Source organism: Triticum urartu, chromosome 3 (assembly GCF_003073215.2).
Source record: "Triticum urartu cultivar G1812 chromosome 3, Tu2.1, whole genome shotgun sequence".
NCBI classification, from domain to species: Eukaryota; Viridiplantae; Streptophyta; class Magnoliopsida; order Poales; family Poaceae; genus Triticum; species Triticum urartu.
The window spans coordinates 588,563,890-588,588,378 of record NC_053024.1 but is presented as its reverse complement, the minus strand read 5'-3'; the positions used below and the strand labels follow the sequence as shown (position 1 = coordinate 588,588,378).

General features: G+C 43.6%; 1 protein-coding gene across 1 annotated transcript; it reads right to left on the bottom strand.

The window, feature by feature from the left end:
• Positions 1 to 212: 212 nt before the first annotated feature.
• On the bottom strand, positions 213 to 841 carry LOC125548774 (histone H4). Its single transcript, XM_048712315.1, has one exon. The coding sequence runs from the start codon at positions 759 to 761 to the stop codon at positions 450 to 452; it is 312 nt and encodes a 103-aa protein (XP_048568272.1). The 5' UTR covers positions 762 to 841; the 3' UTR covers positions 213 to 449.
• Between the last annotated feature and the right edge of the window lie 23,648 nt (positions 842 to 24,489).

Here is a 24,489-nt window from a genome sequence, read left to right as displayed (position 1 = left end):
GACACGGCAAGATTTGCAGAAAATATTCAAGCAATAAGCCGCTGGATCTGTAGGAGACCGCCATCGAATCAACACCAAACGCAGTTGAAGAACAGAAAATGCAGAGCGGCCGGAAAACAATCGTATCACAGGGCTAAATGCAGGAGCACAATGAGTTGTAAAACACTAAAACTAAAACCGAACAGTATCGTCATAGCAATAATTCATAGTTCTAGGACAATTTTGTTAACTCTGGATTCATATAACTCGGCAAACACAGTGTTTGTCCATCAGAAATTCAGAACACTGAAGCAACCATCGAACAACCAGCTACTGCCACTACAGATATATTACTACTAATCATAGAAGGCATGGAACCCAAATCAAGTACAGTTTTCTCCACTCCTCCACCTTCTTGACCGCGAGCCAGGTTTTGTGCGCCACGGCCGGCCAGCCAGCGCCGCGGCTCTTCAGCCGCCGAAGCCGTAGAGGGTGCGGCCCTGGCGCTTGAGCGCGTAGACGACGTCCATGGCGGTGACGGTCTTGCGGCGGGCGTGCTCGGTGTAGGTGACGGCGTCGCGGATGACGTTCTCGAGGAAGATCTTGAGCACGCCGCGGGTCTCCTCGTAGATGAGCCCCGAGATGCGCTTCACGCCGCCCCTCCGGGCCAGCCTCCGGATCGCCGGCTTGGTGATGCCCTGGATGTTGTCGCGCAGGACCTTGCGGTGGCGCTTCGCGCCGCCCTTGCCGAGCCCCTTGCCGCCCTTGCCGCGCCCCGACATGGCTGAGTAGCTTGGGAAGAGAGGGGATTTGGGGATTTTGAAGCGGGGTTTGGTGGCTGGGAGCGATGAGTGAGATGAGACGGGGGAAGGGGTTGTGTGTATAAAGGGTGAGCGGGGGCTGTCGAGGCGGCTGGAGCCGTTCGATGGAGACGAGATGGGTGGCTGAGACTGCTTTTCCCGACGATGCCGCGGATCGGTGGTGTGGACTGGGGTGCGGATCGGTGACCTGGCACGCCGGGTTCCAAGTTTCGGAATTTTGCGCGCCCGGTCTGCATAGTGGAACGAAAGACAGGCGGCATTGGACGCTAGTTATGCTGGTGATCACATAGATAGAAAAGGGACGTCGATATTCATCACACGTGTGGCATAATAGATATTCGTCCACATATCGTGTGTGACATGAGTAGGGAGCAGCTCACACGAGTTGTGTGTGGGCGAATAATAGAATTGTCCACACGTGTGGGCGCAGCTACTTTGTGTCACACGCCCAAAAAATATTACCCATCTCCATCTCGTGCGTGTGGCACGAAGCCAAATATGCCCACACGTCCTCACACAGCTACAATAGGTACCCGCGGGATTACGATTTAGTTGCCATTCAGAATGGCAGATGTAGTTATCCGGAATGGCAATTATGGTTGTAAAAGCACGGCAACTCTCTATATTTTGATTAACTATATTTGTCGTATCTAATTTATGGTAGTTGCCGCGTGTAATCAAGTCATAGTTGTCGTGTGTGATTAACTACTTGCCACATATGGTCAAACAATAATTATCGTGTGTGTTTACCTAGTTGCCACGTGTGGTTAATCACAAGTTTTTTTTAGAAAAGGTGTGGTTAATCACAGTTGCCGTGTATATTTACCTGACTGCCACGTACGCGCAACTGCAATTGCCGTCTAGCAAACAAATCATAGTTGCCATGTGTGTTTACCTAGTTGTCATGTACGCGCAACTGCAGTTGACATCCAACAACATATGATTGTCGTGTGGGCGAAAAGCAGTTCACCCACACGCGCATGGACTAGATGGTGGCTGTGTGGGCAGAAACTAGTTCATCCACACAGCGCAGCTGGCAACCGCATGTTGTAGGGCGTGTGGGCGACCTCTGCAACGCCCACACATCGGCCTTGTCCTATGTGGCACGCGAAAACTATCTCGGTGCGTCAAGATTCGTGCAAACTTAACTGTACGATGATTCAGACATGTGGGCGATTTGCAATGATGTCACACGTGTGGGCGTTAGTGTTTCCGTAGAAAATATGGTGGTGTATACTAATTTAATGAAATTATATACTTTCTTTGTTTCTTTTTAGTTTGTATATAAAGATTTGATCAAAGTCAAATTTTGTAAAGTTTGATAGCTTTGTAGGAAAAGATATTAACATTCATAATCAAGTGATTTCAAAAGTCCATCCACATAAAGTTTTTTCATGCGTTTTACATCAATATGATTTAAACGACAGTGCCACTAGTATGTTGCATTATCATTATCAACTTTGCATCTTTTGGCATCAATATTATGAATATGTGTATCACTACGATTGAGATTCAATAAATCATTCACATTGAGTGTATGACCACATAAGGTTTTATTCATGTAAATAAAATAACAATTATTTTTTGACTTAAATGAATAAGTGTATTGCAATAAACATGATCCAATCATATTATGCTCAACGCAAACACCAAATAACATTTATTTTAACTTTAACACTAATCCCGAAGGTAAAGTGAGTGTGCGATGGTGAGCTTATCAACTTTGGAATCATTTTCAACACACATCGTCACCTCGCCCTTAACTAGTCTCTGTTCATTTTTTAACTCATGTTTCAAGTTACTAATCATAGCAACTGAACAAGTATCAAATACCCAGGGGCTACTATGAACACTAGTAAAGTACACATCAATAACATGTATATCATATATATACTTTTGTTCACTTTGTCATCCTTCTTATCCGCCAAATACTTGGGGCAGTTCCGCTTCCAGTGACCAGTCCCTTTACAGTAGAAGCACTCAGTCTCAGCCTTAGGTCCAGACTTGGGCTTCTTCACTTGAGCAGCAACTTGCTTGCCGTTCTTTTTTGAAGTTCTCCTTCTTCCCTTTGCCTTTTTTACTTGAAACTAGTGGTCTTGTTAACCATCAACACTTGATACTCTTTCTTGATTTCTACCTTCGTCAATTTTAGCATTGCGAAGAGCTCGGGAATCATTTTCGTCATCCCTTGCACATCACGAAGTTCCAGTAACTTGGTGATAGTGACTACAGAACTCTATCAATCACTATCTTATCTTAGTAACTTGATTCAAGCGATTGAGTACTCAGACATTCTGAACACATGCTCACTGACTGAGCTATTCTCCTCCATCTTGTAGGCAAAGTACTTTGTCAGAGGTCTCATACCTCTTAACACGGGTATGAGTCTGAAATACCAATTTCAACTCTTGGAACATCGCATATGCTCCATGTCGTTCAAAACATTTTTGAAGTCCAGGTTCTAAGCCGTAAAGCATGGTGCACTAAACTATCAAGTAGTCATCATACCGAGCCTGTCAAACATTCATAACGTCTGCATCTACTCTTGCAATAGTTCTGTCACCTAGTGGTGCATCAAGAACATAATTCTTCTGTACATCAATGAGGATAATTCTCAGATCATGGACCTAGTCCACATCATTGCTATTGTCATCTTTCAACTTAGTTTTCTCTAGGAACATATCATAAATAAAATGGGGAAGCTACACGCGAGCTATTGATCTACAACATAGATATGCAAATACTATCAGGACTACGTTCATGATAAATTTAAGTTCAATTAATCATATTACTTAAAAACTCCCACTTAGATAGGTATCCCTCTAGTCATCTAAATGATCACGTGATCCATATCAACTAAACCATGTCTGTTCATCACGTGAGATGGAGTACTTTTCAATGATGAACATCACTATGTTGATCATATCTACTATATGATTCACGTTCGACCTTTCGGTCTCAGTGTTCCGAGGCCATATCTGCATATGCTAAGCTCGTCAAGTTTAATCTGAGTATTCTGCATGTGCAAAACTGGTTTGCACCCGTTGTATGTGAATGTAGAGCTTATCACACCCGATCATCATGTGGTGTCTTGGCACGACGAACTGTGGCAATGGTGCATACTCAGGGAGAACACTTATACCTTGAAATTTTATTAAGGGATCATCTCATAATGCTACCATCGTACTAAGCAAAATAAGATGCATAAAAGATAAACATCACATGCAATCAAAAATATGTGACATGATATGGCCATCATCATCTTGTGCCTTTGATCTACATCTCCAAAGTACCGTCATGATCTCCATCATCACCGGCATGACACCATGATCTCCATCGTCTTGATCTCTATCAATGTGTCGTCACATGGTCGTCTCGCCAACTATTGCTTTTGCAACTATTGCTATCGCATAGCGATAAAGTAAAGAAATTATATGGCGCTTGCATCTTATGCAATAAAAGAGACAACCATAAGGCTCCTGCCAGTTGCCGATAACTTTAACAAAAACATGATCATCTCATACAACAAATTATATCACATCATGTCTTGACCATGTCACATCACAACATGCCCTGCAAAAACAAGTTAGACGTCCTCTACTTTGCTGTTGTAAATTTTACGTGGCTGCTATGGGCTTCTAGCAAGAACCGTTCTTACCTACGCATCAAAACCACAATGATTTTTTGTCAAGTGTGCTGTTTTAACCTTCAACAAGGACCAGCCGTAGTCAAACTCGGTTCAACTAAAGTTGGAGAAAGAGACACCCGCCAGCCACTTGTGTGCGAAGCACGTCGGTAGAACCAGTCTCATGAACGTGGTCATGTAATGTCGGTCCAGACCGCTTCATCCAACAATACCGCCGAATCAAAGTAAGAGTTGCTAGTAAGCAGTATGACTATTATCGCCCACAACTTTTTGTGTTCTACTCGTGCATATAACATCTACGCATAGACCTGGCTCAGATGCCACTGTTGGGGAACACAGTATTTCAAAAAATTTACATACGATCATGCAAGATCCATCTAGGAGATGCATAGCAACGAGTGGGGAGAGTGTGTCCACATACCCTCATAGACCGAAAGCGGAAGCGTTTAGTAACGCGGTTGATGTAGTCGAACGTCTTCGCGATCCAACCGATCCAAGTACTGAATGTACGACACCTCCACGTTCAGCACATGTTCAGCTCAATGACGTCCCTTGATCTCTTGATCCAGTGGAGGACGAGGGAGATTTCCGTCAGCACGACGGTGTGGCGACGGTGATGATGAAGTTACTGGTGCAGGGCTTCGCCTAAGCACTACGACAATATGACCGAGGTGTGTAACTGTGGAGGGGGGCACCACACACGGCTATGAGAAGACTTGGTGTGCCTTTGGGGTGCCCCCCTCCCACATATATAAAGGAGGGGAGGAGAGAAGGCCGACCCTAGAGGGGGCGCGCCAAGGGGTGTATTCCTACTTGGACTCCCGGTCCAAGTAGGATTCGCACCCCCCCTTTCCTATTCCAGCTAGGAGAAGGAAGGGAAGGGAGAAGGGGGGAGAAGGAAAGAGGGGGGCGCCGCCCCCTCCTAGTCCAATTCGGACCAGCCCATGGGGGGCGCGCGGCCACCCCTTGAGGCCCTCCTCTCATTTCCAATAAAGCCCATTAAGGCCCATTACTTCTCCGGGGGGTTCCGATAACCTCCGAGTACTCCGGAAAATACCTGAAACACTTCGGAACCATTCCGGTGTCCGAATATAACTTTTCCAATATATCGATCTTTACCTCTCGACCATTTCGAGACTCCTCGTCATGTCCGTGATCTCATCCGGAACTCCAAACAACCTTCGGTTCATCAAATCACATAACTCATAATACAAATCATTATCGAATGTTAAGCGTGCGAACCCTACGGGTTCGAGAACTATGTAGACATGACCGAGACACATCTCTGGTAAATAACCAATAGCGGAACCTGGATGCTCATATTGGCTCCTACATATTCTACGAAGATCTTCATCGGTCAAACCGCATAACAACATACGTCATTCCCTTTGTCATCGGTATGTTACTTGCCCGAGATTCGATCGTCGGTATCATCATACCTAGTTCAATCTCGTTACCAGCAAGTCTCTTTACTCGTTCTGTAGTGCATCATCCCGTGACTAACTCATTAGTCACATTCCTTGCAAGGCTCATAGTGATGTGCATTACCGAGAGGGCCCTGAGTGTTAGTGTCAAAACCGGCGGATCTCGGGTAGGGGGTCCCGAACTGTGCGTCTAGGATCGATGGTAATAGGAGACGGGGGACACGATGTTTACCCAGGTTCGGGCCCTCTCTATGGAGGTAATACCCTATGTCATGCTTGATTGATCTTGATGAATATGAGTGTTACAAGAGTTGATCTACCACGAGATCGTAATGGCTAAACCCTAGAAGCCTAGCCTGTATGACTATGGTAATGAGTATATCCTTTCTGGACTAACCCCTCTGGTTTATATAGACATCGGGGGGGTCTAGGGTTACATAGAGTCGGTTACATAAGAAGGAATCTTCATAGTCGGTCGCCAAGCTTGCCTTCCATGCCAATAAGAGTCCAATCCGGACACAGGTACAATCTTCGGCCTTCATGTCTTCTCAGCCCATCAGTCCGGCCCATGGATAACAGGCCGGACGTCTGAGGACCCCTTAGTCCAGGACTCCCTCAGTAGCCCCTGAACCTGGCTTCAATCACGAGGAGTCCGGCGCGCAGATTGTCTTCGGCATTGCAAGGCGGGTTCCCTTCTATCCGAATTTCAAGATAGTCTTCGGATGCGATGATAGTATCCGGACCTATCACACACACCATACATTACCGCAGAGAGAATATATATTTTTACACGAGTCTAATCTGCTGATGACCTCACGTCTGTCCGGTCATAATTTTGAACCGTTTTTCGTCTGCCGCTCCATGTTTCGAGACGCGGTTGCCACTGGCACGTCTTGTCGAAACAGAGATCGTGTCCCCTTATTACGAGATTCTCATAAATACGGGTGTGGGCGATACGTCTCCGTCGTATCTACTTTTCCAAACACTTTGGCCCTTGTTTTGGACTCTAACTTGCATGTTTTGAATAGAACTAACCCGGACTAACGTTGTTTTTAGCAGAATTGACATGGTGTTATTTTTGTGCAGAAATAAAAGTTCTCATAATGACATGAAAATCAATGGAGCATTATTTTGGAATATATAATGAATAATGGAAGGAAGATCCATGTCAGGGGGTGCCCCACCTGTCCATGAGGGTGGGGCGCGCCTCGTGGGCCCCCTGACGCTCCACCAACCTCAACCTAGACTCCATATATTCACTTTCGGGGAGAAAAAACTGAGAGAGAAGGATTCATCACATTTTACGATACAGAGCCACCGCCAAGCACTAAACTCTCTCGGGAGGGCTGATCTGGAGTCCGTTCGGGGCTCCGAAGAGGGGAATCCGTCGCCATCGTCATCATCAACCATCCTCCATCACCAATTTTATGATGCTCACCAACGTGCGTGAGTAATTCCATCGTAGGCTTGCTGGACGGTGATGGGTTGGATGAGATTTATCATGTAATCGAGTTAGTTTTGTTAGGGTTTGATCCCTAGTATCCACTATGTACTGAGATTGATGTTGTTATGACTTTGCTATGCTTAATGCTTGCCACTAGGGCCCGAGTGCCATGATTTCAGATCTGAACCTATTATGTTTTCATCAATATATGAGAGTTCTTGATCCTATCTTGCAAGTCTATAGTCACCTATTACGTGTTATGATCCGTTAACCCCGAAGTGACAATAATAGGGATACTTACCGGTGATGACCGTAGTTTGAGGAGTTCATGTATTCGCTATGTGTTAATGCTTTGTTCCGATACTCTATTAAAAGGAGGCCTTAATATCCCTTAGTTTCCGCTAGGACCCCGCTGCCATGGGAGGGTAGGGCAAAAGATGTCATGCAAGTTCTTTTCCATAAGCACATATGACTATATTCGGAATACATGCCTACATTACATTGATGAACTGGAGCTAGTTCTGTGTCACCCTAGGTTATGACTGTTACATGATGAACCGCATCCGACATAATTCTCCATCACCAATCCATTGCTTACGAGCTTTCCATATATTGCTCTTTGCTTATTTACTTTTTCGTTGCTATTGTTATCATCACTACAAAATACCAAAAATATTACTTTTGTTATCGTTACCTTTTATCACCGCTACCACTACTATCATATTACTTTGCTACTAAATACCTTGCTGCAGATATTAAGTTTCCAGGTGTGGTTGAATTGACAACTCAGCTGCTAATACTTGAGAATATTCTTTGGCTCCCCTTGTGTCGAATCAATAAATTTGGGTTGAATACTCTACCCTCGAAAACTGTTGCGATCCCCTATACTTGTGGGTTATCAAGACTATTTTCTGGCGCCGTTGCCGGGGAGCATAGCTCTATTCTTTGAGTCACTTGGGATTTATAACTGCTTATCATTATGAAGAACTTGAAAGACGCTAAAAAATTATCTCTCAACTACGAGGGGAGGTAAGGAACTGCCATCTAGCTCTGCACTTGATTCACCTTCTGTTTTGAGTAATCTTGCGACACCTACACCTGCTATTCATTCTGATATGTCGCATGTTATTGATGATGCCACTTCTGCTATGCATGATACTTATGATGAAACTACTTCTATGCTTGACACTACTGTGACACTTGGTGAATTTCTTGATGAATAACTTGCTAGGGCTAGAGAGAATGAAATTATTGAAACTAATAATATTGATGAAAGTGATGATGAAGACTCTCCCCCTAGATATGAATTACCTGTTGTGCCTGAGGGCTATCTTATGGATGAAGAAACTGCTAGAGATTTTCTTGCTTGCAATGATAGGAGTGATCTTAAGAAATTATTAGCTAAGCCGAAACAAAAAACTTTGAATGCTAGAAGGAAATATGATCCTGCTTATGCTACTTCACCTATCTTTGTTACTGATAAGGATTATGATTTCTCTGTTGATCCTGGGATAATAACTTTAGTTATGAATCTGATCCTTTCTATGGTTATGATTTCTCTGTTATGAATCTGATCCTGAGATAATAACTTTAGTTATGATTTCTCTGTTGAATCTGATCCTTTCTGTGGTTATGAATCTGAAACCGTTGTGGCACATCTTACTAAATTAAATGATATAGCCACCCTATACACTAATGATGAGAGAACTCGCTACTTTTATATCCTTAAATTATTTCCGTTCTCATTAAAGGGTGATGCTAAGATATGGTTTAATTCTCTTGATCCTGGTTGTGTGCGTAGTCCTCAGGATATGATTTATTACTTCTCTGCTAAATATTTCCCCGCTCATAAGAAACAAGCTGCTTTAAGGGAAATATATAATTTTGTGCAAATTGAAGAAGCGAGTCTCCCACAAGCTTGGGGGAGGCTTCTCCAATTACTTAATGCTTTGCCTTATCATCCTCTTAAGAAAAATGAAATACTTGATATCTTTTATAATGGACTAATCGATGCTTCCAAAGACCACCTGGATAGTTGTGCTGGTTGTGTTTTCAGGGAAAGAACGCTAGATGAACCTGAAATTTTATTGAATAATATGCTGACCAATGAAAATAATTGGACACTTCCTGATCCAATTCCTGAACCAACTCCTAAGCCAACTCCGAAGAAAAGGGGTATTCTATTTCTCAGTCCTGAAGATATGCAATAGGCAAAGAAATCTATGAAACAAAAGGTATTAAAGCTAAAGATGTTAAGAATTTACCTCCTACTGAAGAAATACATGGTCTTAATTTACCGCATGTTGAAGAAATACATGGTCCCGATAACCCGACACAGGTAGTAAAGGTAAATTATCTCTATAGATATGATAAGACTGAAATCCCATTTACTAAGTTTGCTAGCCCATGCTTGGATGAGTTTGATGACTTTATGGTTAAGCAAGAAAACTTCAATGCTTATTTTGGTAGAGAATTAAAATGCAATGCTGATATGCTTGAACACTTGGGTGATTATATGGCTAATGTTAAAGGTGAACTAAAACTTATTAGTAAACATGCTTCTATGGTTACCACTCAAGTAAACAAGTACTCAAAGCTCAGAATGATTTGCTCAATGAATTGAATAGTAAGAAAAATGATAATGTTGTTAGAGTTATGACTAGAGGTGGTAAAATGACTCAAGAACCCTTGTATCCTAAGGGCCATCCTAAGAGAATTGAGCAAGATTCTCAGAGAAATAATATTGATGCACCTAGTCCTTCTAAGAGGAAGAAAAAGAAAAATGATAGGACTTTGCATGCTTCTAGTGAACCTGTTATTGACACACTTGAGAATCCTAATGATAGTTCTATTTCTGATGCTGAAACACAATCTGGTAATGAGCATGAACCTAGTGATAATGTTAATAATGATGTTCATGTTGATGCTCACCCTAGTAATGACAATGAAGTAGAGATTGAACCTGATGTTGATCTTGATAACCCACAATCAAAGAATCAACGTTATGATAAGAGAGACTTTGTTGCTAGACAGCACGGTAAGGAAAGAGAACCATGGGTTCAGAAACCCATGCCTTTCCCTCCTAAACCATCCAAGAAAAAGGATGATGAGGATTTTGAGCGCTTTGCTGAAATGATTAGACCTATCTTCTTGCGTATGCGTTTGACTAATATGCTCAAAATGAATCCTTATGCTAAGGATATGAAAGAATTTTTTACTAATAAAAGAAAGATACCGGAAGCTAAAATTTCCACGATGCTTGCTAATTATACTTTTAAAGGTGGAATACCTAAGAAACTAGGAGATCCCGGAGTACCAACTATACCATGCTCCATTAAAAGAAACTATGTTAAAACTGCTTTATGTGATCTTGGAGCCGGTGTTAGTGTTATGCCTCCCTCTTTATATTGTAGACTTGATTTGAGTAAGTTGACACCTACTGAAATATCTTTGCAAATGGCTGATAAATCAACTGCTATACCTGTCAGTATTTGTGAGGACGTGCCTGTTGTGGTTGTGAACGTTACTATTTTAACGGACTTTGTTATTCTTGATATTCTCGAGGATGATAGTATGTCTATTATTCTTGGAAGACCCTTTTTGAATACTGCAGGGGTTGTTATTGATTGCACCAAAGGCAATGTCACTTTTCATGTTAATGGCAATGAGCATACGGTACACTTCCCGAGGAAACAACCTCAAGTTCATAGTATAAACTCTATTGGAAAAATTCCATTGATTATTTTTGGAGGTTTTGAATTTCCTCTTCCTACTATCAAGAAGAAATATGATATTCTTATTGTTGGGGATGTGCATATCCCCGTTGAGGTAACCTAGTGTTATTCGAAAATTCTCCGGTTCCATGTTATTCGGAATGAGTTTGTTAACAAGACCTGATCAACCTTGTTAATGGATTCCTTTTGATGAGCATGAGATGGATGAATTTAGAAAACACAACACTTTGTACCCTCTTTTTACTTTCTGTTATTTATATTAAATAAAGCAAAAATAGTATATTCTGTCTGTTTTCTGAGTTATCCATGCAATAAAAAATACCCCAAAAATAAAAGTTCTCCAAATGCCCTGAAAATTAAATATGTTTTTTTCTAGAATATTTTAGAATATCTGGCACTGAGAACACAACAGGGGGAGCAAGCACCTGGCCACGAGGGTGGAGGGCGCGCCCTATCCCCTGGATGCGCCCCTTGCCTCGTGGGCCCATGGTGGCTCCCCTCCACTTATTTAAGCTACCACACATTCCTTCTTCCTCCCACAAACACCACTAACCAGCTCAAACCTGAGTCCAAGCTCATTTTGCTGCCATTTTCGATCTCCTTGCTCAAAGCACCTCTCACAAAACTGCTTTGGGGGATTGTTCCTTGGTATGTGACTCCTCCAATGGTCCAATTAGTTTTTGTTCTAGTGCTTTATTCATTGCATATTTTTGCTGCTTAGGTGACCCTGTTCTTGAGCTTGCATGTCAAATTTATATGGTCAAAAGTAGTTTTGATGCATGATATTGCCTCTGGGCACTTGTAGGAGTAGTTGCTATCAAAATTGTTGAGTTTGGTTCACTTTTATTTTAAAGTTACTAAAATTTCAGAAATTTTCAGAAAAAGATGAAGAGATTTTTGAGAGGCTCATCGAGCCGAAGCTCGAAGGATAAGCAAAGTGAGGAGGATAAGAGGCACAAATATAATCTCCCTCGCACCGCGGAAGTTCGGCCGTGTGAATGGCCTTGTGATAATTTCTTGAGAGCAGCCGGGATTTATGATGATTTCTATGAATTGGCAGAGAATGCAGGCCTCGCCGCCTTCCTCCACGACCAACGCGAACAGTATCTCTCACTCACCAATATCTTTGTGCAAAACTTTCATTTCCGTGCTAGGAGCTCACCACCTACGGTGGAATTTTATCTATATGATGAGCATAAGGAGATGTCACTTCATGATTTTTGTCAGGTTTGTTTGATCCCTTTCAAGGGCAGTGTAGAGGAACCACATCATGACGATGTGGATGGGTTTATTGATACCATTACTATAGGGGAAATAAGGAAGGTTTCCGACGCACAAATTACTAGCATACACTTTCCTATTCTACGTTACTTTGCTATATTTGCTAGTAGATGCTTAATTGGGCGCGGAAACTGTGGAAACCTGAGTGCCCCTGATATTGTTATTTTGTGCCATGCCTTATTTCGTGATGACACATTCAGTATGGGCGCTATTATTGCAAAGCGGTTAAATCTTAACCATACAAAGGGCCCCATCCTTGGAGGCATCTTCGCCTCGCGCCTCGCTGCACATTTTAACATACCTATTAGGCATTATGAGAAGGAAGAAAAATTGCTGCCTCCTATTTATTTAGATTATAAGAGTATGGTAGCACATGATTTTATTGTTAAGAATAGGGAAAAGGAGCTTAAGTACAAATTAATATTTGGTAAAAATCATCCTGAGACTATTACCTTGCCTGCTCCTTCCTTGTTTGATTTATCTGCAGGCAAGTACCTTGTTCCGTTGGAGGCCATTCACGCCTACCGGAACCCTACATCAGCTACAGAGCCAGAGTTGGAACCACAATTTGATCCTCCACGACAGTCTGATTACCAGTGGGATCCGGAGGTGATTGCCAACCAGTGGCAATCCGAGGCTTCTTCACAATACGACCCCAACTATTACTTTGGATATCCGCCAGGCCAGCCGTGGCCATAGACCAACTTAGGCCAAAAGCCTAAGCTTGGGGGAGTACGTATTTCTCACCGACATTACATTCATGTTCACACACTCACTGCTAGTTGTCGGTGCTCATACTTTTTCATTGTATCATCCATGCTAGTTTATTTTCCTTTTTATGCTTTCTTCTTGTGTGTTTAATAAACCTTAAGAAAAAACAAAAAAATAGTTGTAGCTTTTAGTTAGTTTACTTTTCATGCTTGTAGTAGTAATTAAAAATAAAACCCAAAAAGATTTCTCGTTCTTCTTTTGCTTGTTGGAAGCTTTCCCGTGTAAATAATTTTATTTCTTTTCTTGTTCTTTGGGGGTCGAGATGAGAAGACCATAATGAAAATGTTAAAGTGGCTCTTATATGCATATTCGTTGATCTAACAAAGAGGCCATGTTACCTTGTCCTCTCTCTTGAATTGAATGCTTGCAGATTCCAGCTTAGTCCAATGCACGTGCACTATTATTATTATCCACACTATTCAGTCGTGCAAGTGAAAGGCAATAATGATGATTATATGATGAACTTATTGAGATGAGAAAAGCTGGTATGAACTCGACCTCTCTTGTTTTTGTAAATATGATTAGTTCATCGTTCCTGATTTAGCCTATTATGAATAAACATGTTTGCAATGACAATTAGAGATTATAGTTGCTTATGCCATGTTTAATTAGCTAGGAGCTTATAATGGTGTACCTTGCGTGCCAACATGCTATTAAAATGGTTGTGATGTGGTATGATAGGGTGGTATCCTCTTTTGAACGATTCGAGTGGCTTGACTTGGCACATGTTCACGCATGTAGTTGAAACAAAATCAACATAGCCTCTACGATATTTATGTTCATGGTGCATTATATCCTACTCATGCTTGCATTCGGTGTTGATTAATTTTAATGCATGTTCATGACTGTTGTCGCTCTCTAGCTGGTCGCTTCGCAGTCTTCTGCTAGCCTTCACCTGTACTAAGTGGGAATACTGCTTGTGCATCCAATTCCATAAACCCCAAAGTTATTCCATATGAGTCCACCATACCTACCTATATACGGTATCTACCTACCATTATAAGTAAATTTGTATGTGCCAACCTCTAAACCTTCAAATAAATATCCTGTTTTGTATGCTCGAATAGCTCATGTATCAACTAGGCATGTCCGTATCTTCCATGTTAGGCGGGTTATTCTCAAGAGGAGTGGACTCCGCTCCTCACTCATGAGAAAATGGCTGGTCACCGGGATGCCCAGTCCCATGCTTTATGCAAATCAAATCAAAATAATTGCAAACAAAACTCCCCCGGGACTCTTGTTAGTTGGAGGCACTCGTTGTTTCGAGCAAGCCATGGATTGATGCTTGTTGGTGGAGGGGGAGTATAAACTTTACCATTCTGTTTGGGAACCACCTATAATGTGTGTAGCATGGAAGATATCGCCATCTCTTGGTTGTTATGTTGACAATGAAAGTATACCGCTCAAAATATTATTCATATCTATTTCAAAACTGAGCTCTGTCACCTCTACAAATCCTTGCTTCCCTCTGCGAAGGGCCTATCTATTTTTTTATGTTGAGTCATCATCCTCTTATTAAAAAGCACCAGTTGGAGAGCACCGCTGTCATTTGCATTCATTACTGTTAGTTTACATTGAGTATGACTTGACTGGATCTCTTTTACCATGAATTACAATGTCTAGTCAGTCCTTGATCTTTAAAGGTGCTCTGCATTTATGTTTTGCGGTCTCAGAAAGGGCTAGCGAGATACCATCTTATTATATCATATCATGATTGTTTTGAGAAAGTGTCGTCATCCAAGATTTATTGTTATTGCTCGCTAGTTGATTATATCATTGATATGAGTAAACATGAGACCTAAATGTTATTGTGAATATGGTTAGTTCATAATCTTTGCTGAAAACTTGAATGCTGGCTTTACATATTTACATCAACAAGAGCAAACAGAGTTTGTACAAGTTTTTCTTTATCACTTTCAGTTTATCAACTGAATTGCTTGAGGACAAGCATAGGTTTAAGCTTGGGGGAGTTGATACGTCTCCGTCGTATCTACTTTTCCAAACACTTTTGCCCTTGTTTTGGACTCTAACTTGCATGTTTTGAATAGAACTAACCCGGACTGACGTTGTTTTCAGCAGAATTGACATGGTGTTATTTTTGTGCAGAAATAGAAGTTCTCGGAATGACCTGAAAATCAACGGAGCATTATTTTGGAATATATAATGAATAATGGCAGGAAGATCCACGTGAGAGGGTGCCCCACCTGTCCACAAGGGTGGGGGGCACGCCCCCTGCCTCGTGGGCCCCCTGACGCTCCACCAACCTCAACCTGGACTCCATATATTCACTTTCGGGGAGAAAAAACTAAAAGAGAAGGATTCATCGCGTTTTACGATACGGAGCCGCTGCCAAGCCCTAAACTCTCTCGGGAGGGCTGATCTGGAGTCCGTTCGGTGCTCCGGAGAGGGGAATCCGTCGCCATCGTCATTATCAACCATCCTCCATCACCAATTTCATGATGCTCACCGCCGTGCGTGAGTAATTCCATCGTAGGCTTGCTGGACGGTGATGGGTTGGATGGGATCTATTCATGTAATCGAGTTAGTTTTGTTAGGGTTTGATTCCTAGTATCCACTATGTTCTGAGATTGATGTTGCTATGACTTTGCTATGACTTTGCTATGCTTAATGCTTGCCACTAGGGCCCGAGTGCCATGATTTCAGATCTGAACCTATTATGTTTTCGTCAATATATGAGAGTTCTTGATCCTATCTTGCAAGTCTATAGTCACCTATTATGTGTTACGATCCGTTAACCCCGAAGTGACAATAATCGGGATACTTACCGGTGATGACCGTAGTTTGAGGAGTTCATGTATTCACTATGTGTTATGCTTTGTTCCGGTACTCTATTAAAAGGAGGCCTTAATATCCCTTAGTTTCTGTAGGACCCCGTCGCCACGAGAGGGTAGGACAAAAGATGCCATGCAAGTTCTTTTCCATAAGCACGTATAACTATATTCAGAATACATGCCTACATTACATTGATGAACTGGAGCTAGTTCTGTGTCACCCTAGGTTATGACTGTTACATGATGAACCACATTCGGCATAATTCTCCATCACCGATCCATTGCCTACGAGCTTTCCATATATTACTCTTCGCTTATTTATTTTTCTGCTGCTATTGTTATCATCACTACAAAAATACCAAAAATATTACTTTTGCTATCGTTACCTTTTATCACCATTACCACTACTATCATATTACTTTGCTACTAAATACCTTGCTGCAGATATTAAGTTTCCAGGTGTTGTTGAATTGACAACTTAGCTGCTAATACTTGAGAATATTCTTTGTCTCCCCTTGTGTCGAATCAATAAATTTGGGTTGAATACTCTACCCTCGAAAACTGTTGCGATCCCCTATACTTGTGGGTTATCAAGACTATTTTCTGGCACCGTTGCCGGGGAGCATAGCTCTATTCTTTGAGTCACTTGGGATTTATATCTGCTTATCATTATGGAGAACTTCAAAGATGCTATAAAAAATTATCCCTCAACTATGAGGGGAGGTAAGGAACTCCCATCTAGCTCGGCAGAGCTAGCCATGAAGGACCTGATAGTCCGGCTGTGTGCTAGCTCTTGAGCACTGCGTTGGATTACCTTGAAGAGGAAAGGAGATGCAGCAAAGTAGCGTAAGTATTTACCTCAGTTTTTGAGAACCAAGGTATCAATCCAGTAGGAGGCTACGCGCGAGTCCCTCGTACCTGCACAAAACAAATAACTCCTCACAACCAACGCGATAAGGGGTTGTCAATCCCTTCACAGTCACTTACGAGAGTGAGATCTGATAGATATGATAAGATAATTTTTTTGGTATTTTTGTGATAAAGATGCAAATTAAAATAAAAGTAAAGTAAAAAGCAAAGGAAATAACTAAGTATTGGAAGATTAATATGATGAAGATAGACCCGGGGGGCATAGGTTTCACTAGTGGCTTCTCTCAAGAGCATACATATTTTACGGTGGGTGAATGAATTACTGTTGAGCAATTGACAGAATTGAGCATAGTTATGATAATATCTAGGTATGATCATGTATATAGGCATCACGTCCGAGACAAGTAGACCGACTCCTGCCTGCATCTACTACTATTACTCCACTCATCGACTGCTATCCATCATGCATCCAGAGTATTAAGTTCATGAAAACAGAGTAACGCCTTAAGCAAGATGACATGATGTAGAGGGATAGATTCATGCGATATGATAAAAAGCCCCATCTTGTTATCCTCGATGGCAACAATACAATACGTGCCTTGCTGCCCCTACTGTCACTGGGAAAGGACATTGCAAGATTGAACCCAAAGCTAAGCACTTCTCCCATTGCAAGAAAGATCAATCTAGTAGGCCAAACCAAACTGATAATTCGAAGAGACATGCAAAGATAACCAATCATACATAAAAGAATTCAGAGAAGATTCAAATATTGTTCATAGATAATCTTGATCATAAACCCACAATTCATCGGTCTCAACAAACACACCGCAAAAAGAAGATTGCATCGAATAGATCTCCACAAGAGAGGGGGAGAACATTGTATTGAGATCCAAAAAGAGAGAAGAAGCCATCTAGCTAATAACTACATACCCGAAGGTCTGAGGTAAACTACTCACACTTCATCGGAGAGGCTATGGTGTTGATGTAGAAGCCCTCCTTGATGGATGCCCCCTCCGGCAAAGCTCCGGAACAGGCCCCAAGATGGAATCTCGTGGATACAGAAATTTGCGGCGGTGGAATTAGGGTTTTGGCTCCGTATCTGATCGTTTGGGGGCACGTAGGTATATATAGGAGGAAGATGTACGTCGATGGAGCAACAGGGGGCACACGAGGGTGGAGGGCGCACCTGGGGGGTAGGCACGCCCCCTACCTCGTGGCCTCCCTGTTGGTTGCTTGACGTAGGGTCCAAGTCTCCTGGGTCTTGTTTGTTGAGAAAATCACGTTCCCGAAGGTTTCATTCCGTTTGGACTCCGTTTGATATTCCTTTTCTTTGAAACCCTAAAATAGGCAAAAAAACAGCAATTCTGGGCTGGGCCTCCAGTTAATAGGTTAGTCCCAAAAATAATATAAAAGTGGATAATAAAGTCCAATAATGTCCAAAACAGTAGATAATATAGCATGGGCAATCAAAAATTATAGATACGTTGGAGAGGTATCAAGCATCCCCAAGCTTAATTCCTGCTCGTCCTCGAATAGGTAAATGATGAAAAAGATAATTTTTGATGTGGAGTGCTACTTGGCATAATTTTAATGTAACTCTTCTTAATTGTGGTATGAATATTCAGATCCGAAAGATTCAAGACAAAAGTTTAATATTGACATAAAAATAATAATACTTCAATCATACTAACAAAGCAATCATGTCTCCTCAAAATAACATGGCCAAAGAAAGTTATCCCTACAAAATCATATAGTCTGGCTATGCTCTATCTTCACCACACAAAATATTTAAATCATGCACAACCCCGATGACAAGCCAAGCAATTGTTTCATACTTTTGACATTCTCAAACTTTTTCAATCTTCACGCAATACATGAGCGTGAGCCATGGATATATCACTATATGTGGAATAGAATGGTGGTTGTGGAGAAGACAAAAAAGGGAAGATAGTCTCACATCAACTAGGCGTATCAATGAGCTATGGAGATGCCCATCAATATATATCAATGTGAGTGAGTAGGGATTGCCATGCAACGGATGCACTAGAGCTATAAGTATATGAAAGCTCAACAAAAGACACTAAGTGGGTGTGCATCCAACTTGCTTGCTCATGAAGACCTAGGGCATTTTGAGGAAGCCCATCATTGGAATATACAAGCCAAGTTCTATAATGAAAAATTCCCACTAGTATATGAAAGTGACGCAATGAGAGACTCTCTATCATGAATATCATGGCGCTACGTTGAAGCACAAGTGTGGTAAAGGATAGTAACATTGTCCCTTCTCTCATTTTCTCTCATTTTTTATTTGGGCCTTTTCTTTTTCTTATGGCCTCTTTTTTTTCGTCCGGAGTCTCATTACGACTTGTGGGGGAATCATACTCTCCATCATCCTTTCCTCACTGGGAAAATGCTCTAATAATGATGATCATCACACTTTTATTTCTTACAACTCAACAATTACAACTCGATACTTAGAACAAAATATGACTCTATATGAATGCCTCCGGCGGTGTACCGGGATATGCAATGAATCAAGAGTGACATGTATGAAAGAATTATGAATGGTGGCTTTGCCACAAATACGATGTCAACTACATGATCATGCTAAGAAATATGACAATGATGGAGTGTGTCATAATAAACGGAATGGTGGAAACTTGCATGGCAATATATCTCGGAATGGCTATGGAAATGCAATAGTAGGTAGGTATGGTGGCTGTTTTGAGGAAGGTATATGGTGGGTGTATAATACCGGTGAAAGGTGCGCGGTATTAGAGAGGCTAGCAATGGTGGAAGGAAGAAAAGTGCATATAATCCATGGACTCAACATTAGTCATAAAGAACTCATATACTTATTGCAAAAATCTACAAGTTATCAAAGCAAAGTATTACGCACATGCTCCTAGGGGGATAGATTGGTAGGAAAAGACCATCGCTCGTCCCCGACCGCCACTCATAAGGAAGACAATCAAAAAATAAATCATGCTCCGACTTCATCACATAACAGCTCACCATATGTGCATGCTACGGGAATCACAAACTTTAACACAAGTATTTCTCAAATTCACAACTACTCAACTAGCACAACTTTAATATCATCATCTTCATATCTCAAAACAATTATCAAGTATCAAACTTCTCATAGTATTAAACACACTCATAAGAAAGATTTTACTATTCTTTGAATACCAAGCATATTAGGATTATTTAAGCAAATTACCATGCTATTCAAGACTCTCAAAATAATCTAAGTGAAGCATGAGAGATCAATAGTTTCTATAAAACAATTCCACCACCGTGCTCTAAAAAATATAAGTGAAGTACTAGAGCAAAACTATATAACTCAAATGATATAAGCGAAGCACATAGAGTATTCTAACAAATTCCAAGTCATGTATGACTCTCTCAAAAGGTGTGTACAGCAAGGATGATTGTGGTTGAGGGAGTCCTGGATTAGGGGGTGTTCAGGTAGCTGGACTATACCTTCAGCCGGACTCCAGGACTATGAAGATACAAGATTGAAGACTTCGTCCCGTGTCCGGATGGGACTTTCCTTGGCGTGGAAGGCAAGCTTGGCGATGCGGATATTCAAGATCTCCTACCATTGTAACCGACTTTGTGTAACCCTAACCCTCTCCGGTGTCTATATAAACCGGAGGGTTTTAGTCCGTAGGACAACTTCATCATACAACAATCATACCATAGGCTAGCTTCTAGAGTTTAGCCTCCTCGATCTCGTGGTAGATCTACTCTTGTACTACCCATATCATCAATATTAATCAAGCAGGACGTAGGGTTTTACCTCCATCAAGAGGGCCCGAACCTGGGTAAAACATCGTGTTCCTTGCCTCCTGTTACCATCCGGCCTAGACGCACAGTTCGGGACCCCCTACCCGAGATCCGCCGGTTTTGACACCGACATTGGTGCTTTCATTGAGAGTTCCTCTGTGTCGTCGCTTTTAGGCCCGATGGCTCCTTCGATCATCAACAACGATGCAGTCCAGGGTGAGACTTTTCTCCCCGGACAGACCTTCGTCTTCGGCGGCTTCGCACTGCGGGCCAATTCGCTTGTCCACCTTGAGCAGATCGAAAGCTACGCCCCTGGCCATCAGGTTAGGTTTGGAAGCCTAAACTACACGGCTGACATCTGCGGGGACTTGATCTTCGACGGATTCGAGCCACAGCCAAGCGCGCCGCACTGTCTCAATGGGCATGATATAGCTCTGCCTCCGAACAGCGCCTTGGAGGCCGCACGCGCATCGGTTCCGACCATTGATTCGGAGCCTACTGCGTCGATCGAGGATCAGCGGTTGGATGCTGCCTCAGGGGCTGCGATCTCAGAGGCGATCGAGCCGAACTCCAGCCCCGCGCTCTGCATGGCCCGTGACTCCGAGGAGCCGGATTCCTCTCCAAACTCTGAGCCCCCCGCGCCCCTGCCGGTCGAATTCGATTGGGCGCCGATAATGGAGTTCACCGCCGCGGACATCTTTCAGCACTCGCCCTTCGGTGACATCCTGAATTCTCTAAAGTCTCTCTCTTTATCAGGAGAGCCCTGGCCGTACTACGGTCAACAAGGTTGGGATACAGACGATGAAAAAAATTCAAAACCCACCCACCACCCACTTCGTAGCCACTATCGACGACTTAACCTACATGCTTGACTTCGACTCCGAAGACATCGATGGCATGGACGATGATGGAGGAGACGAACAAGAACCAGCACCTGTAGGGCGCTGGAAGGCCACCTCGTCATATGACATATATATGGTGGACACTCCAAAGGATGGAGATGGCGATGGAACAGCGGGGGACGATAACTCTAAGAAACAGCCCAAGCGCCGGCGTCAGCGGCGCCGCTCTAAATCCCGCCAAAGTAAAAACGGTGATTCCGGCACGGGAGATAATACTACTCCGGACAGCGCCGAAGAACACCCCCTCCAGCAAGATTCAGCACAGGAGGACAGAGAAGCCAACCCTCACGAGAGGGCGGCGGACCAAGAGGTTGAGGACGATAATTATACACCTCCCTCCGAAGACGAGGCAAGCCTCGACGACGACGAGTTCGTCGTGCCAGAGGATCTCGCCGAACAAGAACGTTTTAAATGCAGGCTTATGGCCACGGCAAGCAGCCTCAAGAAAAAGTAGAAACAGCTTAGAGCTGATCAGGATTTGCTAGCTGACAGATGGACTGAAGTCCTTGCGGCCGAAGAGTATGAACTCGAACGCCCCTCCAAGAGTTACCCAAAGCGCAGGCTGCTACCCCGACTAGAGGAGGAAGCACCTACATCACCAGCGCATGACATGGCCGACCGGCCACCTCGTGGCCACGATAGAGAGGCCTCTTGGCCCTCCACTCAAGCCATGCCCCGACGTCGCGTCAAGCATACTAAGGCATGGGAAAATGCGCCCGACCTGCGCGACATACTGTAGGAGAAGGCAAGGCAAACAAGATCGATCTACGGATCGCGCAGGCGCCCCACGGCACGTGACGGTGATCGTCACTCCGGATGCAATAAATCCGGCCGGGCCGAACTCAACAGACAAAGCTCCTTCGAGCTGCGTCGTGATATAGCCCAATACAGAGGCGCCGCACGCCCCCTATGCTTCACAGATGAAGTAATGGATCATAAAATCCCTGAGGGCTTCAAACCCGTAAACATTGAATCGTACGATGGCACAACAGATCCTGCGGTATGGATCGAGGATTATCTCCTTCATATCCACATGGCCCGCGGCGATGATCTACACGCCATCAAATACCTCCCACTCAAACTTAAGGGACCGGCCCGGCATTGGCTTAATAGCTTGCCAGCAGACTCAATCGGTTCTTGGGAGGACCTGGAAGCCGCATTCCTTGACAACTTCCAGGGCACTTATGTGCGACCACCGGACACCGATGACCTAAGCCACATAATTCAGCAGCCAGAGGAATCGGCCAGGTAATTCTGGACATGGTTCCTAACAAAGAAAAACCAGATAGTCGACTGTCCGGACACAGAGGCCTTAGCGGCCTTCAAGCATAATATCCGTGACGAGTGGCTTGCACGGCACCTGGGACAGGAAAAGCCGAAATCTATGGCAGCCCTCACGACACTCATGACCCGCTTTTGCGCGGGAGAAGACAGCTAGCTAGCTCGCAGCAACAACTTAACCAAGAACCCTGGTAATCTAAATACCAAGGACAAAAGTGACAGCTCGCGCCGGAACAAACAAAAGCGCCACGTTAACAGCGACAGCAACGAGGATACGGTAGTTAATGCTGGATTCCGAGGCTACAAATCCGGTCAACGGAAAAAGCCATTCAAAAGAAATACTCAGGGCCCGTCCAATTTGGACCGAATACTCGACCGCTTGTGCCAGATACATGGCACCCCCGAAAAGCCAGCCAATCACACCAACAGGGATTGTTGGGTGTTCAAGTAGGCAGGCAAGTTAAGAGTCGAAAACAAAGACAAGGGGCTGCGTAGCGACAACGAGGAGGAGCCCAGGCCGCCGAACAACAGTGGACATAAGGGATTTCCCCCGCAAGTGCGGACGGTGAACATGATATACGCAACCCACATCCCCAAGAGGGAGCGGAAGCGTGCGTTACGGGACGTATATGCGATGGAGTCAGTCGCCCCAAAGTTCAACCCATGGTCCTCCTGCCCGATCACCTTTGATCGAAGGGACCACCCCACTAGCATCTGTCACGGCGGCTTCGCCGCATTGGTTTTAGACCCAATTATTGACGGATTTCATCTCAGTAGAGTCCTTATGGACGGCGGTAGCAGCCTGAACCTGCTTTACCAGGATACAGTGCGAAAAATAGGCATAGATCCCTCAAGGATCAAGCCCACCAAAACGACCTTTAAAGGCGTCATACCTGGTGTAGAAGCCAACTGTACAGGCTCAGTCACACTGGAAGTGGTCTTCGGATCTCCGGATAACTTCCGAAGCGAGGAGTTAATCTTCGACATAGTCCCGTTCCGTAGTGGCTATCACGCACTGCTCGGGCGAACCACATTCGCAAAATTCAATGCGGTACCGCACTATGCATACCTCAAGCTCAAGATGCCAGGCCCTAGAGGAGTAATCATGGTCAATGGGAACACCGAACGCTCCCTCTGAACGGAGGAGCACACGGCAGCGCTCGCAGCAGAAGTACAAAGCAGCCTCTCTAGGCAGTTCTCCAGTTCGGCCTTCAAAAAGCCGGACACTGTCAAGCGCGCCCGGAGTACCCTACAACAAGACCGCCTGGCACGTTCCGAGCTAGCGTAGCAATGCGGCCCCAACCCTAGCCCTCGCGATATAGCGAAACCAGTGCTTCGCGTACATAACTACGCTCTTGAAATACCATGGGCACAGGGGAAGGGGCACTATCACGGCACGCTCGAAATACGGCTTAAACCGCACCAGGGGCTGTCGGATTCCTTTTTTTTTTCTTTTTCTCTTACTCTCAGGACTCCATACTTTGGATGACCCGTTCGGCAATTCAACTGCTGCACAAACGATGCAAGATCCAGGAAAGCAGACAAGCCACGCCGCATTATGGAACTCCCAGGTGGTCTCTATTGCGAGCAGTATACCTGTTTTTTAATACAATTCCGCGGCCTGCCCCTGGCCAGGACATGTTAAATAGTCCAATTTCTTTTGCTTATCGCACTATTTGTATCGTTCCGCTTTCATAGCAGCCTTTCTATAAATAATTAGCTTTTTGTCTATTTTTTGCATTATCCTTTTTT